This window comes from Squalius cephalus, assembly GCF_949319135.1.
Source record: "Squalius cephalus genome assembly, chromosome: 15".
Lineage (NCBI taxonomy): Eukaryota > Metazoa > Chordata > Actinopteri > Cypriniformes > Leuciscidae > Squalius > Squalius cephalus.
In genome coordinates, this window is record NC_137136.1 from 6375229 (window position 1) to 6388951 (window position 13723).

Sequence of the window (13723 nt, forward strand, 5' to 3'; positions counted from 1 at the left end):
AAAGCCTAAAATATCAAATTAAATAGGCAAACACTAACGCGTTCCCTTTTACTCCTCCACAAATATAGATTAGCTGATTTGGGGGAATCAAGACAACAACAATTGACTAAATAAATTGTGAATTTTAGTTATTTAATCGTTTATGGTGTTCAGTCATGTTAACATAATTCGTAATTATATCCCGTCCTTTTTCTCCTCTTGTGAACGAGATTGTTTCACGATCTGAAGAACGCATGGGAAATGTACATGTCTGAATGAACACTGTTCGTGTTTGTTGTAGTGATGGGCGATTTCGAAACACTGCTTCATCAAGCTTCAAAACCTTTACGAATCCTTTGTTTTGGTGAAACCTCCAAAACATTTGGTATCTCTCGAAAGCCCTGGCTGGGTGTGCTACAGGATATCCAGACTTGAAACTGTATGGCGTCAGAGAAATTCACTAAAATATAATGTCCAGTACAGTGGACAAATGTCTATTCCTGGGTCCCAGGAGGATATTGAATGAAACCTATCCATTTTAATAGTTCTGTGTCACGCTAGTTGCTATTTTGTTTAATTTGCTGTAGAATGAGCAGCGGAACTACAGTAATACAGAGAGCGCATCCGCTCGGACCTTTAACAGTGATGCACAGGAGGATTATTTGACCTGCCCCTGTCATTCTAAAATCGCGATTTTGTTGGTAAGAAAATCTAATAATCGTTTTACTCATTAATGGCAGAAGTATTAAATTAGTTCTAGAAACAAATACTTTTACAAAAAGTTTTACTGTAATTATATATCGAGTATTTTCTCACGATATGAGCACGCTGTCTGATGACGATACATAGTAACGTTAGATGTGGAGCTTTAACATGTTGACGATTTAATACACCATTTAATATCAACATATAAATCGATGTAATATATCTATAACTTTATATATATACTGTAATTTGTGTAGATACAATTATAAACTTGTCACACCAGGAATATTCGCCTTATTAAAACATTTCATAAACGTTTATTTAGTCCTGATTTGGAATAAATCTGATGTTTTTTTTTCCCCCATATTAGGATCTGAGGAGGAAAATCTCTACCATGACGCTCTTTCATTTCGGAAACTGTTTTTCCTTGGCCTATTTTCCATATTTCATTACTTACAAATGCAGTGGATTGTAAGTATTTAAACGGGTTTTTTTTTTTTTTCGTTTGTGGAGTAAAATATATATATGTTGATGGAATTGTATAGAAATTATCGCCTCAATATTGGTGCTACAGTATGTATTATTTAAGACGTGATGTTTGTTTTATATGCTGAAGTAAGTGTACAGTGTAATCTTCTTATGTCATGTGCCATATGCCAAACTAATGTGTTCAATATGAGACTTCTTGTTCCTTCCACATGTTTGCACATGTAACATTGTGATTCTTCTTACTGTACAATCATCCAACTGTTTTCAGCTGTTGATGATGGATGCTTCAAAGATCAAAACATTTCTTTCTAGCTGTGATCACTGTTCTAATCTTCACACTTTGTTTTTTTTTTGAAGATCGGAGTATAATGCATTTTGGAGATGTGTCCAAGCAGGTGCTACATACCTCTTCGTGCAGCTGTGCAAGGTGATTGAGTCGATTGGTCCTCACAAAGATGTTTCGTAAAAGTGAATGTCATCTGTAAATCTGTGATATCGCTTTCAGATGATGTTTCTTGCCACATTTTTCCCCACCTGGGAGGGAGGAGCTGGCGTGTATGATTTTGTTGGGGTAAGCTGTCTCTGAGCTGAATTTCACACTCTTCATTCATTTTGAAGATTTTCATTATGCATTTTTCTACAGACAATTATTAGTATAAACAGAGGGCTTTGAATCGAAATATCCCAAATTATAGAGAGAGTTCATTTAAACAAAAAAAATAATAGAAATAATCGATCACTGTCAGTCCATATCAGTAGTGTAGCCAGAAAAGAGACTCTGGGTGTGCATCTGAAAATCTGGGTGTGCCACATTTATTGTCAGATTAGGCCAGCCTTGAAAATATTCTTGTTTGCCGTAACCCGACCGACCCTGTCAATTTAGGACCGACCCAATAATCCAATAAAACTTGTGTTAAGACCAACAACAACAAACAACTAGGCTAATACAAATGCAATAAAATGATATTCATTATATTTTAGTAAGTATTGTGAATTGAAATTGCCCATAGACCTACATACAAGCATAGGCTACGCTCTTTATTTTAAATAAAAACCCGTGGCGTCATCTATGATTATAAGGGCTGTAGGCTATATGCGAAATGAAACTGAAATCGCGACACTCAGGGCCACGAACCTGTGTCGCGGTCAGTGTTGGGGAAAGTTACTTTAAAAAAGTAATGCATTACAATATTGTGTTATTCCCTTAAAAAGTAACTAATTGTGTTAGTTACTTTTTAGAAAAGTAATGTGTTACATTACATTTGCGTTACTTTTTTTTTCCATCTGGGCTGGCTTTGTTTTTTATAACAAAAAAAGTTATATTTTTGGCCAAATGTAAAGACCCTTTCACACCAAAAGTGAATTAATAATCCTCAGGCTGAAGGAAATGCAGATTCACGTGTGTACAGTAGAGATAGAGTACAGCAGTGTACAGTAGAGGAACAGCTCAAACAAACCTTTCATCTGCTGTTATTCTGGATGTCTGAAGTATATTAGTCAATAAAGTGAGATTAAATGCATAAATAATTGTTTTATGTAACATTTAGTTATTGGAGGTTTGCATAGTATTCTGATTCTGCATTTCACTGATTTTATTCATATTGAGGAGTATTGAATCTTTTTTGTGTGCAAGTGAGATGAGTAAATGCACGCTCACATTTAGTTTAGAACTACAATAACCATCATGTTTACACACACTCTCTCTCTCGACAAGAGAGCTGTCAGTCAATAAATGGGAACAAAAGTAACTTGCGTTACTTATTTGAAAAAGTAACTCAAATATTTTGTTGTAAATTTTAAAAGTAATGCGTTACTTTACTAGTTACTTGAAAAAGTAATCTGATTACGTAACTCAAGTTACTTGTAATAAGTTACACACAACACTGGTCGCGGTGTGAGAAGGCAGAATCGCGACACACCCCCCTTCCAACCTATGCTTCCAACTCCCAGAGTTATCCTTCCCGTCCAGATCCAATGCTACCACATCTTTACATTACTATTGGGGAGTTCCAGCGTTATGGACGTTACATTTGCAGTCAAAACTTGAAATATAAATGATCAGAAAATGCGTTTAATACTAATATATTGAAACGTCTGTTTATACATCCATACTCCCTTAATAAAGGAGTACAGACGTTAGAAAAATATCAGTGTACACATGCGTTTTATATGAGGGAAATACACTTGCGTTACTTTAGAATGTTCAGTGATGTCACAGAACTGCCAGATTCAAACTGCTTTCGCGCGTTGGCTCGGCTGGCGCTGAGCCAGAGCATAGCTGTCAACCCTCCCGTTTTTTCCGGGTTTCTCACGTATTTTAACTCTTTTCCCGCTGTCTTCCCGTTTTAGTATTTTCCCGTAAAATATCCCGTATTTTTAAAAGTCTTAAAAACGGCCAGATTTTCATCCTAGGTCTTAAATTTCATTTAGTCAGATGACAGGTCTAAAAAAGTGTTTACCCTCGTTCATTTCCAGAAACGCTGGCCGCAGAATGTTATTACAAAGTAGCAAAAAAGTATCGAGTTGTAGCCTACAAAGCGGAGCTCTAGCAGGGGTCTCCAACACGTCGCTCGCGTGCTACCAATAGCTCGTGGCTTGATATGAGCTAGCTCGCCAGAGGCCGTTCACATATCGCGTCTTTTGCGCGCTCAAGTTTGTTCAAATGTAGGCGCGCGGCTAGCGCGCTCATAATTGAAGCGACGCGCAAATTTTTTTACCAGGCGCAGCGAGATGAAAAAAATCGAAACTTTTCAGAATGCCGCAAACGCACCGCAGGTCATGTGACAGGAACCAACCAATCACCCCTTTCCATAACAACATTGAAAGCTCAGTCAACATGAAGGATGGGGGTACACCCAAACACTACTAATAAATATACGCTATAATGTGTTAATGTCAGTAATTTATCTTTTTTTGACTCATTTTTTTTATAAAAAAATATTTAAAGGCTGAAATATGAGGTTTATCTTTGTATAAAACCTTTTTTTGTCAAAACTTTATTTGAACTTGTACATGTTAGTAGATAACCTGTTGCAAGACACTCTTTTAAAATCTGGCCATCATTTTTAATGGTATTTTAATGTTCACGTAAACAAAAAGTGCATATTGATGCTAATCAATTTGTTATTTGCTGTTTTTCGACATAAAACTGTTGAATTGACTTCATTCTGTAGTATTAGTACTTTTTGAACAGGATTCTGTGATAACCGTGATAATTTTGGTCACTTTAATCATCTCATCATTTCCTCTAGTTATGATCAACTAAAACAACAATCAACAATAATTGTGTTTTTACAGTATAATATATGCAAAAGTACAATTTTCTATTAAAAAAATATCTACCTCTCCCTCTCTCTCTCACACACACATCAGATAATCCTAGATAGATAGAAAGATAGATAGATACTCTAATGATCCCGAGGTAACCATCTCTAACTTGGATAATGCGTCGTGTAGGGTCTTAAATTTGAATCTTTATGGTCTTAAAAGGTCTTAAATTTGACTTACTGAAACCTGCAGAAACCCTGAATGTTTACTTTGTTATAAAGCTCTTTAAACATATCCATTGGTCTGTAATATATATTGTGTAGTTATAAACTCTTTAGACTGTTAATGATTACTGTTTTTTCTTAAGTTTGTGGGTAAGAATCGTGTTTAAAAAAAAAAATCCCTTATTTTGGGGATGGATTCCGGGAAATCTCCCTTATTTTCAATGTTCAATGTTGACAGCTATGAGCCAGAGACGGACGCTGTTAGTTATTGTGGCTGCAGTGTGTCTGTCACGTGACAATCATGACGCGTCGCCATGGAAACAAGGGGTCAGGTTAAAATATTTTTAACTTACGCATGAAAGGGTTGATTTAGAAAAAAAAAAAAAATGTATTCTAGGTAAACAACAGTAGCCCAAGTTTAGTAAAACATTTTTTATTAAGACTATAAAAAATAATTCTGCATCCATTTTTAGGTGTGCCAGCTGCCACTGTGGGTGGCACCGGCACACCCTGGCACACCCGTGGCTACGCCCCTGGTCCATATAATGCAACTGAATGGCTGCCGCTTAGTTGATGCTTGAAAAACCACACACAGCGATAGTGACGGTAATTAATACGACCCTAGTGGGTAAATCAATGTTGCGAAACGATAGGTGTGTGCAAGAAAATTACTCAGATTTTTTTACTTGAACTATAAATCATTACTTCAGGTCTACTGTCGTACACTCTTCATTAACACTCTTCATGAGAGGGATTTTGTGACATGTGAAGTACAAGCGAGAAATTACGCAGAAGCACAGAGGACCGACACTCGTATGAGTAGACCGGAAGCAATGATTTATAGTTAAAAAATAGTATTTTCACACCTATTGTTTCCCCTCACAAGCATCTGATTCATTCACTGGGGTCGTATGGATTACCGTCACGATCGCTGCGTGTGTTTTTTTTTAAGTGTCATCCGAGTGGCAGCCATTCAATGGCATTGGATACGTAGATTGATTATTTTCCTAAAATTTTTTGTTTGTCTTTATCGGGAATTCCATTAGCTATGTTTCCATCCACCTATTTTTATGCACATTTTGGGAAATCGCATAAAAAAATGCTGGATGGAAACACCAAGATGCGCTTAAATTCTAAAAATGCACATTTATGCACTCATTTGAGTCGGATACATTTTTCATTTGTTAAAGAAAACATGCACATAATCTACGATAGAAACACATTCTTTGATGTGCATCAAATTAACACATGTATAACTGGAACAACCAGCAGATCGATCTCTTGCACAGCGTCTGAAATGCCTGAGCAAAGTGGTTCGGTATTATAACTGTCTTATACGACTGCGTTCCCAAACAGCAGGTATCCACCTGAGAAAGCAGGATAACATGACCGTGTTTATTGCGTCTCGTCTGCACCCTCTGAGGAGTTATATATAACAAACATTACTATATACAGTGCCTTCTCCTACTGCATCAACGTATCGCCAGTTTATCAGGAAGTGAGGATTTTGTTCTCTTCGACTCACTAGATGGAAAAGGTGCTTTATTCGCAAATGTTTTGTGCAATATGGCAATTTTGCGCATAGGTTAAATTCGCAACTTTGGATGGAAACAGCTATTGAGGTTGAGTAAATGAGAAAATGTTCATTTTTCTATCCCTGTAAGGCAGAGGTCTTCAACCCTCTCCTGTCGTGCAAAGTTTAGTTCCAACCCTGATCAAAAACTCCTGAACTAGCAAATCAAGCTTTTCAGGATCGCTTGAAAATCACATGTAGGTGTTATGTAGCAGGTTGGAAATAAACCTTGCAGGACAGTGGTTCTCTAGGAACAGTGTTAAAGACCTCTGCTTTAAGGCTTTGCTTTCACAATTTGTTCACGTGTTGTTGTTTCAGCCTTGCTGACAGTACAAATAATCCATGTTTATCATATAGTCATCAGACTTCTTTAACTCCATTCATTTTGTGCTGTTAACCCCAGGAGTTCATGAAGGCCACAGTGGACATGGCCGATCTTCTAGGTCTTCATCTGGTTATGTCTAAGAATGCTGGGAAGGGCGAGTATAAGATCATGGTGGCAGCTATGGGCTGGGCCACAGCGGAGCTCATCATGTCAAGGTATTCTGATCATCCTGACAGAGATCTTGACCATTTTTCACCTGCACAAACCAATAGAAATGAATGTATATGTTTTAGTTGTGCATTTTTGTTTAGTTATAATACATGAGCTTGTAGTCCCAGGTTATAGAAATGATCAGTACTGTAAAAAACTGTCTGGCTGTTCTAAACAGATGTATACCGTTATGGGTGGGAGCTCGTGGCATTGAGTTTGACTGGAAATACATCCAGATGAGCTTTGATTCAAACATCAGTCTGGTAAGATATGTGCTTACTTTGTTTTTGTTTGCTTGCATCACAAAGTCTGCATCGCACTTTTTTTTTTTTGTTTTTTTTTTGTAACGGATTCTCTTCTTATTGTTCTGTAATATTGTAAATGTGATTTTATTTTTATTTTTGTCAGTGGGACAGTTTCTTGTCAGTTTTACTCACTCATGTTTCTTTATCCTATGCCTGAACTTGTTTGTTTTAATCATATCAGGTACATTATATTGCCATGGCGGCGGTAGTATGGATGTTCACTCGATACGACCTTCCCAAAAGCTTCCGTCTCCCTGTCACCGTCCTGCTGGGATTGTGTGTTTATAAGGGATTTCTAATGGAGTGAGTATCGCAGTCATACATTTATTTTTGTAAATATATATAGCAAAACATTAAATGCGGCAAAATAAATAATCAGATAGTCTCGCAAATCCCTATTTAAAACCTACATTAATCTACAAAGATCAAAGCTGAGTCAATTTGATATTATTTAATAATATTTTTTTATTTTGTCTTTGTATTTGATGTTAATTTATCTTAAAAGGTGCTTATTTTATATTATAATATTTGTCCAATCACAACCAAACTCGGTGTGCATGAAGTCAAGACATTGAGGATGAAAAATTGCCAGGGGATTTTTGATATCTCAAACGGTTTGGCTGTGGCGAGGAAACGAATTTATGGCGAAAAAATGAAACAGGAAGTGTGTTATAACTTCTGCATACATTAACTGATCTTGATGAAACTTCAGCAGTGTGTTCGTTGTAAGAGGCCGATCACATGGATGTGACTATTGTGAGTCAAAGTTATAGCGCCACCAACAGGCAGCAGGAAGTACATCACCTTCAAAATGCTTTGAAATCACTGTCTTATTTTTACCCGATTTGCTTCAAACTTTATGTGTACAATGTAGACACACGGCAGATGTAGACCTGTGAAAGGATTATTGATATCTTAGATACTGTTGCTGTGGCAACGCATCAAACTTTAATATTCTTTTCAGATGCTTTTGAGACTCCTAACATACTTGAAATTCGATGAAATTCGACAGACACATCACATTTATTATCCAGTAGACATGTGCAAAGTTTCAGAAACGGGCGTGGTGAGGGGCTCAGTAGCGCCACCTTTAGTCAAAAATGGGGGCTTAGTTTTAAGTAGAGTCACAAAAATCGTTATGTGTATTGTTCTCATCAAGCCGGACAACTTTCTAATTTATAGTCATAAGCTGTGACCAACAGGAAGAGAGATATTTTGGTTTGAATGTGATTTTTTGGAGAATTCTCTCCCTCTCTCTCTCTGCCTCTACGTCTCTGTGTGTGTGAGGGGTGGGGGGATTTGTCTTTTGAGTGAGATTTCTTTAAAATTCCTGTTTTTCAAGGTTTCAGGGGCTTTTGGGGCCTTTAACGTGCTCGAAAACTCTTGAAACTTTGCACACAGGTCAGAAACCGCGGCCATCAGGGCCGGGCTGAAGCTGCTACCCGGGCGTGGCAGGGGGGCTCAACAGCGCCCCCTGGAACGGGATCCGAACACTTGTCCATAAATCAAACACACTTGCATGTAATGATATGAAACTCGGTACACATATAGATCTCATCGGGCCGAACAACTTTCGTGCTCTAAGTTTTACGCTAGCCCAACAGGAAGTCGGCAATTATGGGTTGTTTGGAGAACGCTTGCTGTGGAATTTGAAACACTTCTCCTAGAGAATTAATTAAATCGCCACCAAACTCGGTGTGCATGAAGTCAAGACATTGAGGATGCTAAATTGCGGACGGATTTTTGATATCTCAAACGGTTTGGCCGTGGCGAGGACACGAATTTATGGCGAGAAAAGAGAAACACGAAGTGTTATAACTTCTGCACACATTAACTGATCTTGATGAAACTTCAGCAGTGTGTTCGTGGTAAGAGGCCGATCAGATGGATGTGACTATTGTGAGTCAAAGTTATAGCGCCACCAACTGGCAGCAGGAAGTGTGTCATTTTCAAAATGTTTTTGACAAAAGTGGGGGGGTTAGTTTTACCCACAATTACAAAAATCAGTACGTATATTGGTCTCATCGAGCCGGACAACTTTCTAATTTACAGTTATTAGCTCTGACCAACAGGAAGTCAGATATTTTGGTTTGAATGTGGATTTATTTGCAAATTCAGCCTCTGCATTTTTACCCACTCCTGCTAAGTGGTTTATTTTATTCACACCAAACTTTTTCAACATGATGAAAATACATTAAAGATGCTAAATTGTGAACGGATATTGAATATCTCAAACGGTTTTGCTATGGCGAGGGATTAAAGTATTGTCTAAAAAGGAAACACTAAAAGGGTCATATATTCTAAAAATTTAATTATACACCATTTATTACTATATAAAAGTATACAAATATCAGAACTTAACTCATTTTATTCTTTTTTTCAATTTAAGAATGAAGTTTAAGTTTAAAAACTGCCAGAATGGTTGTTTAGTCTAAACAATAAATAAATAAAGTCAAACATAGTGCTATACTGCCCTCTTGTGTTCAAAATCAGGTAGGCCTATTATATCTATATAAAAATATACTAGGTATGTGACGGTGAGAATATTTTACCACCGGTTAACTGACGTGTGACACCGCTGGGGGCTTTTTAATCGCTAACTTAAAAACGAAAGTAAAATATGTTCGTCCGCACGGACATTGATAATGGTGCGGAGCAGAGCGAGCGTTTTCAATAAATTCCTATGGAAGGAGGAATGACCTAAAAAACGTTGACTCTGTTCTGCTCATTCCTCGCTGAGGACGCGCACCATTATGAATGCCTGTGCAGCCGTGAGCATTTTAGTTTCATTTTCGGGGCGGATTGCTTGAATGTATTTTAAAAAAGCACAATGTTGTGTTTTATTGCTACTGTACAAAAATATAAGTTAACACTTTGCAGTTTGAATGATGTTCTGAACAAAATGACAGAGTATGTTTTTATGTGTCCACTGTTCAATCGCGCCCTCGTTTTAGTGATTCCCAAGTTATTTTTTCATTTAAGTTTTTTCATTGTTCTAATCAGGTCAGGCAAGTAAAATTATCTGTGTCTTATCCCTTACATTTTTATATAATATATATACACTACTGTTAAAAAATTTGGGGTCAGTAAGATTTTTAAGCGAAGTTTCTTCTGCTCACCAAGGCTGCATTTATTTGATTAAAAATACAAACAAAAACAGTAATATTGTAAAATAGTATTCCAATTTAAAACAGCTGCTTTCTATTTTAATATATTTTAAACTGTTATTTATTCCTGTGATCAAAGCTGAGTTTTCAGCATCATTACTCCAGTCGTCACTGTCACATGATCCTTCAGAAATTATTCTAATATGATGATTGATGCTCAAGAAACATTCATTATTATTTTAAATGTCGAAAACAGTTGTGTACAGTCTTTGATGAATAGAAAGTTCAAAAGAACAGCATTTATCTGAAATCTAAAGCTTTTGTAACATTAAACACTACCGTTCAGAAGTTTGGGGTCAGTAATAATTTTAATTTTAATTTTGGGGGAAAGAAATAAAATAAATCAATACTTTTATTCATCGAGAATGAGTTAAACTGATCAAAAGTTACAGTACAGACATTTATAATGTTAAAAAAAAATTATATTTGAAATAAATGCTGTTCTTTTGAACTTTACATTCATCAACGCATTTTGAAAAAAAATCTGTACACAACTGTTTTCAACATTGAAAATAATAATTAATATTTATTGACCATCAATCATCATATTAGAATGATTTCTGAAGGATCATGTGACACTGAAGACGGGAGTAATGATGCTGAAAACTCAGCTTTGATCACATAAATTAATTACAGTGTAAAATATTTTAAAATAGAAAACAGCTCTTTTAAATTAGAATAATATTTCACAATATTACTGTTTTTGTTTGTATTTTTAATCAAATAAATGCAGCCTTGGTGAGCAGAAGAGACTTCTCCTAAAAACATTAAAAATCTTCCTGACCCCAAACTTTTGAACGGTATATACATATATATATATATATAAATATAGCTGCGAGCAGCGATTGCGGGCCCAAGCCGGTGGCACCGCCACCCCGGTGCCTAGTTTCTGCTGTTGCTTAAGACTGATGCACTTGTTTGTTCTTCCTCCAGATGGCACTGTTGCCATAATTTTGATTTAATTTGCTGTAGTTACTGGCTGTTTGGAATTAAATACTATCTTACTACTTACTGAATACTGCACAGTATGCCATGTACACTGCCTACTGTTTTCTAAAAATAGTGTCTGAAACAGAACACATTACAGGGCAAAACAATAGTATGCTGTATTATTATAATATGACTTTCTCATTTTGCATGCAAGTTATTTCACATTTTCAGTTTTCTTTGAAAATATGAAAGTAGTTATGTTTATGACATTAAAAATGTCAAGTAGAGTGATCTGCATTTTGGGATACAGTATTAGTGTAGTACTGGTATTTTCATATTACCTTTTTTGAAAATAGGCTACATTTTTCGTTTATATTACATGTAGTGTGTAATATAGCTGTTTGTGAATGTAAAATGTCTGAAAAATAGTGCCTGATAATGAGTTATTGTCTCCCAAAAGAAAGAACCGATTCTTAATTGCCTGAAACGTGTCGTCAGTAACTTCAGTCTCACTTCCTGCACAAACTTACGTAGGTTTGTAACAAATTTACATAATGCCAGCCTATGGTCTTCATTGGCTACTCGCGAACAACGTCTACTTTGACCCATCCTCAAACACTGTAGTTGTAGCTGAGACTGGAAGAGTTTTGTTCATGTTGTCGAAACGTTGAGAAGACGTTGTTTTCTGTGCTAAGAAAGCAAATCCACTTTACATGCACTTCAAAAAAAGTGAAGACTTGGCCTCAAATTGATATGGTAAAACCAACATCGTTGTTACTGTTTGTATCACTGTGTATCAAGTGCTGAGGAAGACTCCAGAGCTGAAATTCAGATATGGTAATGGGTGTTCAATTTCAGACATGGGCTGTAAACGCTAGACCAGGGGTGTCAAACTCAGTTCCTGGAGGGCCACAGCCCTGCAGAGTTTAGCTTCAACCCTAATTAAACACACCTGATCAGCTAATCAAGTCCTTCAGGCTTATTTGAAAACTGCAGGTGTGTGTGTGTGTGTGTTGAAGCAGGGTTGGAACAAAACTGTGTAGGGCTGTGGCCCTCCAGGAACTGAGTTTGACACCTGTGCGCTAGACCATGCACAACAGACTGGATCATCTGACCAATCAGAGCAGAGTAGGCTCTCCTAAAGGAGGGGTTTAGCGAGACCGAATCCTTCATTGAACCGTTTCAGACACTGTGAGAAAAGAGGTGATTTGCAATGTATATTTTAAAGAAAATCAAAGTGTTTTTAACCTTGGATGCATGTAAGCATGTTGCAGGAGACCTCCAAAACAACATGAGGAACTTTTAAAATAGCATCATAGGGACACTTAAAAAAATCTTGTTATACTCTGTTGTGAGGCTTTACTCCACGTTTGTGTCTCTCCTCCAGGCTGTTCGTACATGTCTTCCTCCTGGGCAGCTGGACGGCTCTCCTCGTGAAGGCCTTGCTCACCGGTGCCATCTCCCTCTGTTCACTCTTCCTGTTCGTCACACTCGTTCACAGCAACTGATCGCTTTGTGTACTGTACAGTGCCACCACACACACGGGGCATTTCAAGTATTTAAAGAGCAACTCCACATTCCTACATTGAACTTTTGTATCTGCCTCAAAGAGACTGTGATAGTATAACTTTTATTAGTGAACATGTTTTTACATAACTCAATTAACTAAATAAACATATGCTTTCAATACGAAGGAATGCTTGGACGATTTTGGGAAAGAAACCTGTTATGGTGAAACTTACCTTCTTAATCACAAACTAATTTATAAATAAAGACCAGATGGGACAAAAATCCTTTGAAGTTTTTGTATGATTGAATTTAGTTATCATAAAATATCAAGTATGAAATATTCTCTGAGCAAACCAAACCTAGCATTGGTAAAGAACTAAATATGTTTAAGCATTGACTACAAAAATGTTAATTGGTACATTTGACAATGAAGCAGAGGTGGAAGGTAACTAATTACAAATACTTTCGTTACAGTACTGGAGTAGATTCTTACGTAGAATGTAGGAGTATCGTAAGCTTAGACGCCTCTCGCGGTTTAAACAAATAGGTCTATGCAACAAACTGAAGCTCCTCTTTTATGATACAGAAACCCTCCGACATTTCTCTCCAAAATTGCTAATTCACGACCAGGGTTTTGTTTAGCTCTTTCCTCTGAGCTTCCACGTTTATAAAGTTTTAAATATGGGTATTTTCCTTACACAAACGCATGGATTCACTTCAGAAGGCCTTTATTAACCTCCTGGAGTAAAAGTGGAGCACTTTTATCGTGGATGGATGGATGCACTTTTTTGGGCTTCAAATTTTCTCCAGCCATTCACTGCCATTATAAAGCTTGGAAGAGTCAGGACTTTTTTTTATACAGTGCTATGCATAAGTTTAGACACCCATGCTAAAGTTGACTAAAAAGAGGAATAAAAAATCATCTTTTGGAAATTGAACTTAATGCCTTAATTAAAAAAAATTGGAAAAATCCAACCTTTAAGGACACCAATTTTCTTTGTGAATGAATAATGTATTGTAAATAAATAAATGTTCTTCCT

The 13723-nt window shown here is 36.7% G+C and overlaps 1 protein-coding gene across 1 annotated transcript; it reads left to right on the forward strand.

Annotated features, from left to right (window-relative positions):
- Nucleotides 1-603: 603 nt before the first annotated feature.
- tmem147 (transmembrane protein 147) lies at nucleotides 604-13723 on the forward strand. The gene is made up of 8 exons (XM_079895846.1): nucleotides 604-680; nucleotides 1055-1155; nucleotides 1531-1600; nucleotides 1679-1744; nucleotides 6641-6777; nucleotides 6951-7035; nucleotides 7259-7380; nucleotides 12562-13723. The coding sequence occupies exons 2-8, from the start codon at nucleotides 1079-1081 to the stop codon at nucleotides 12680-12682; spliced, it is 678 nt and encodes a 225-aa protein (XP_079751972.1). The 5' UTR covers nucleotides 604-680; nucleotides 1055-1078; the 3' UTR covers nucleotides 12683-13723.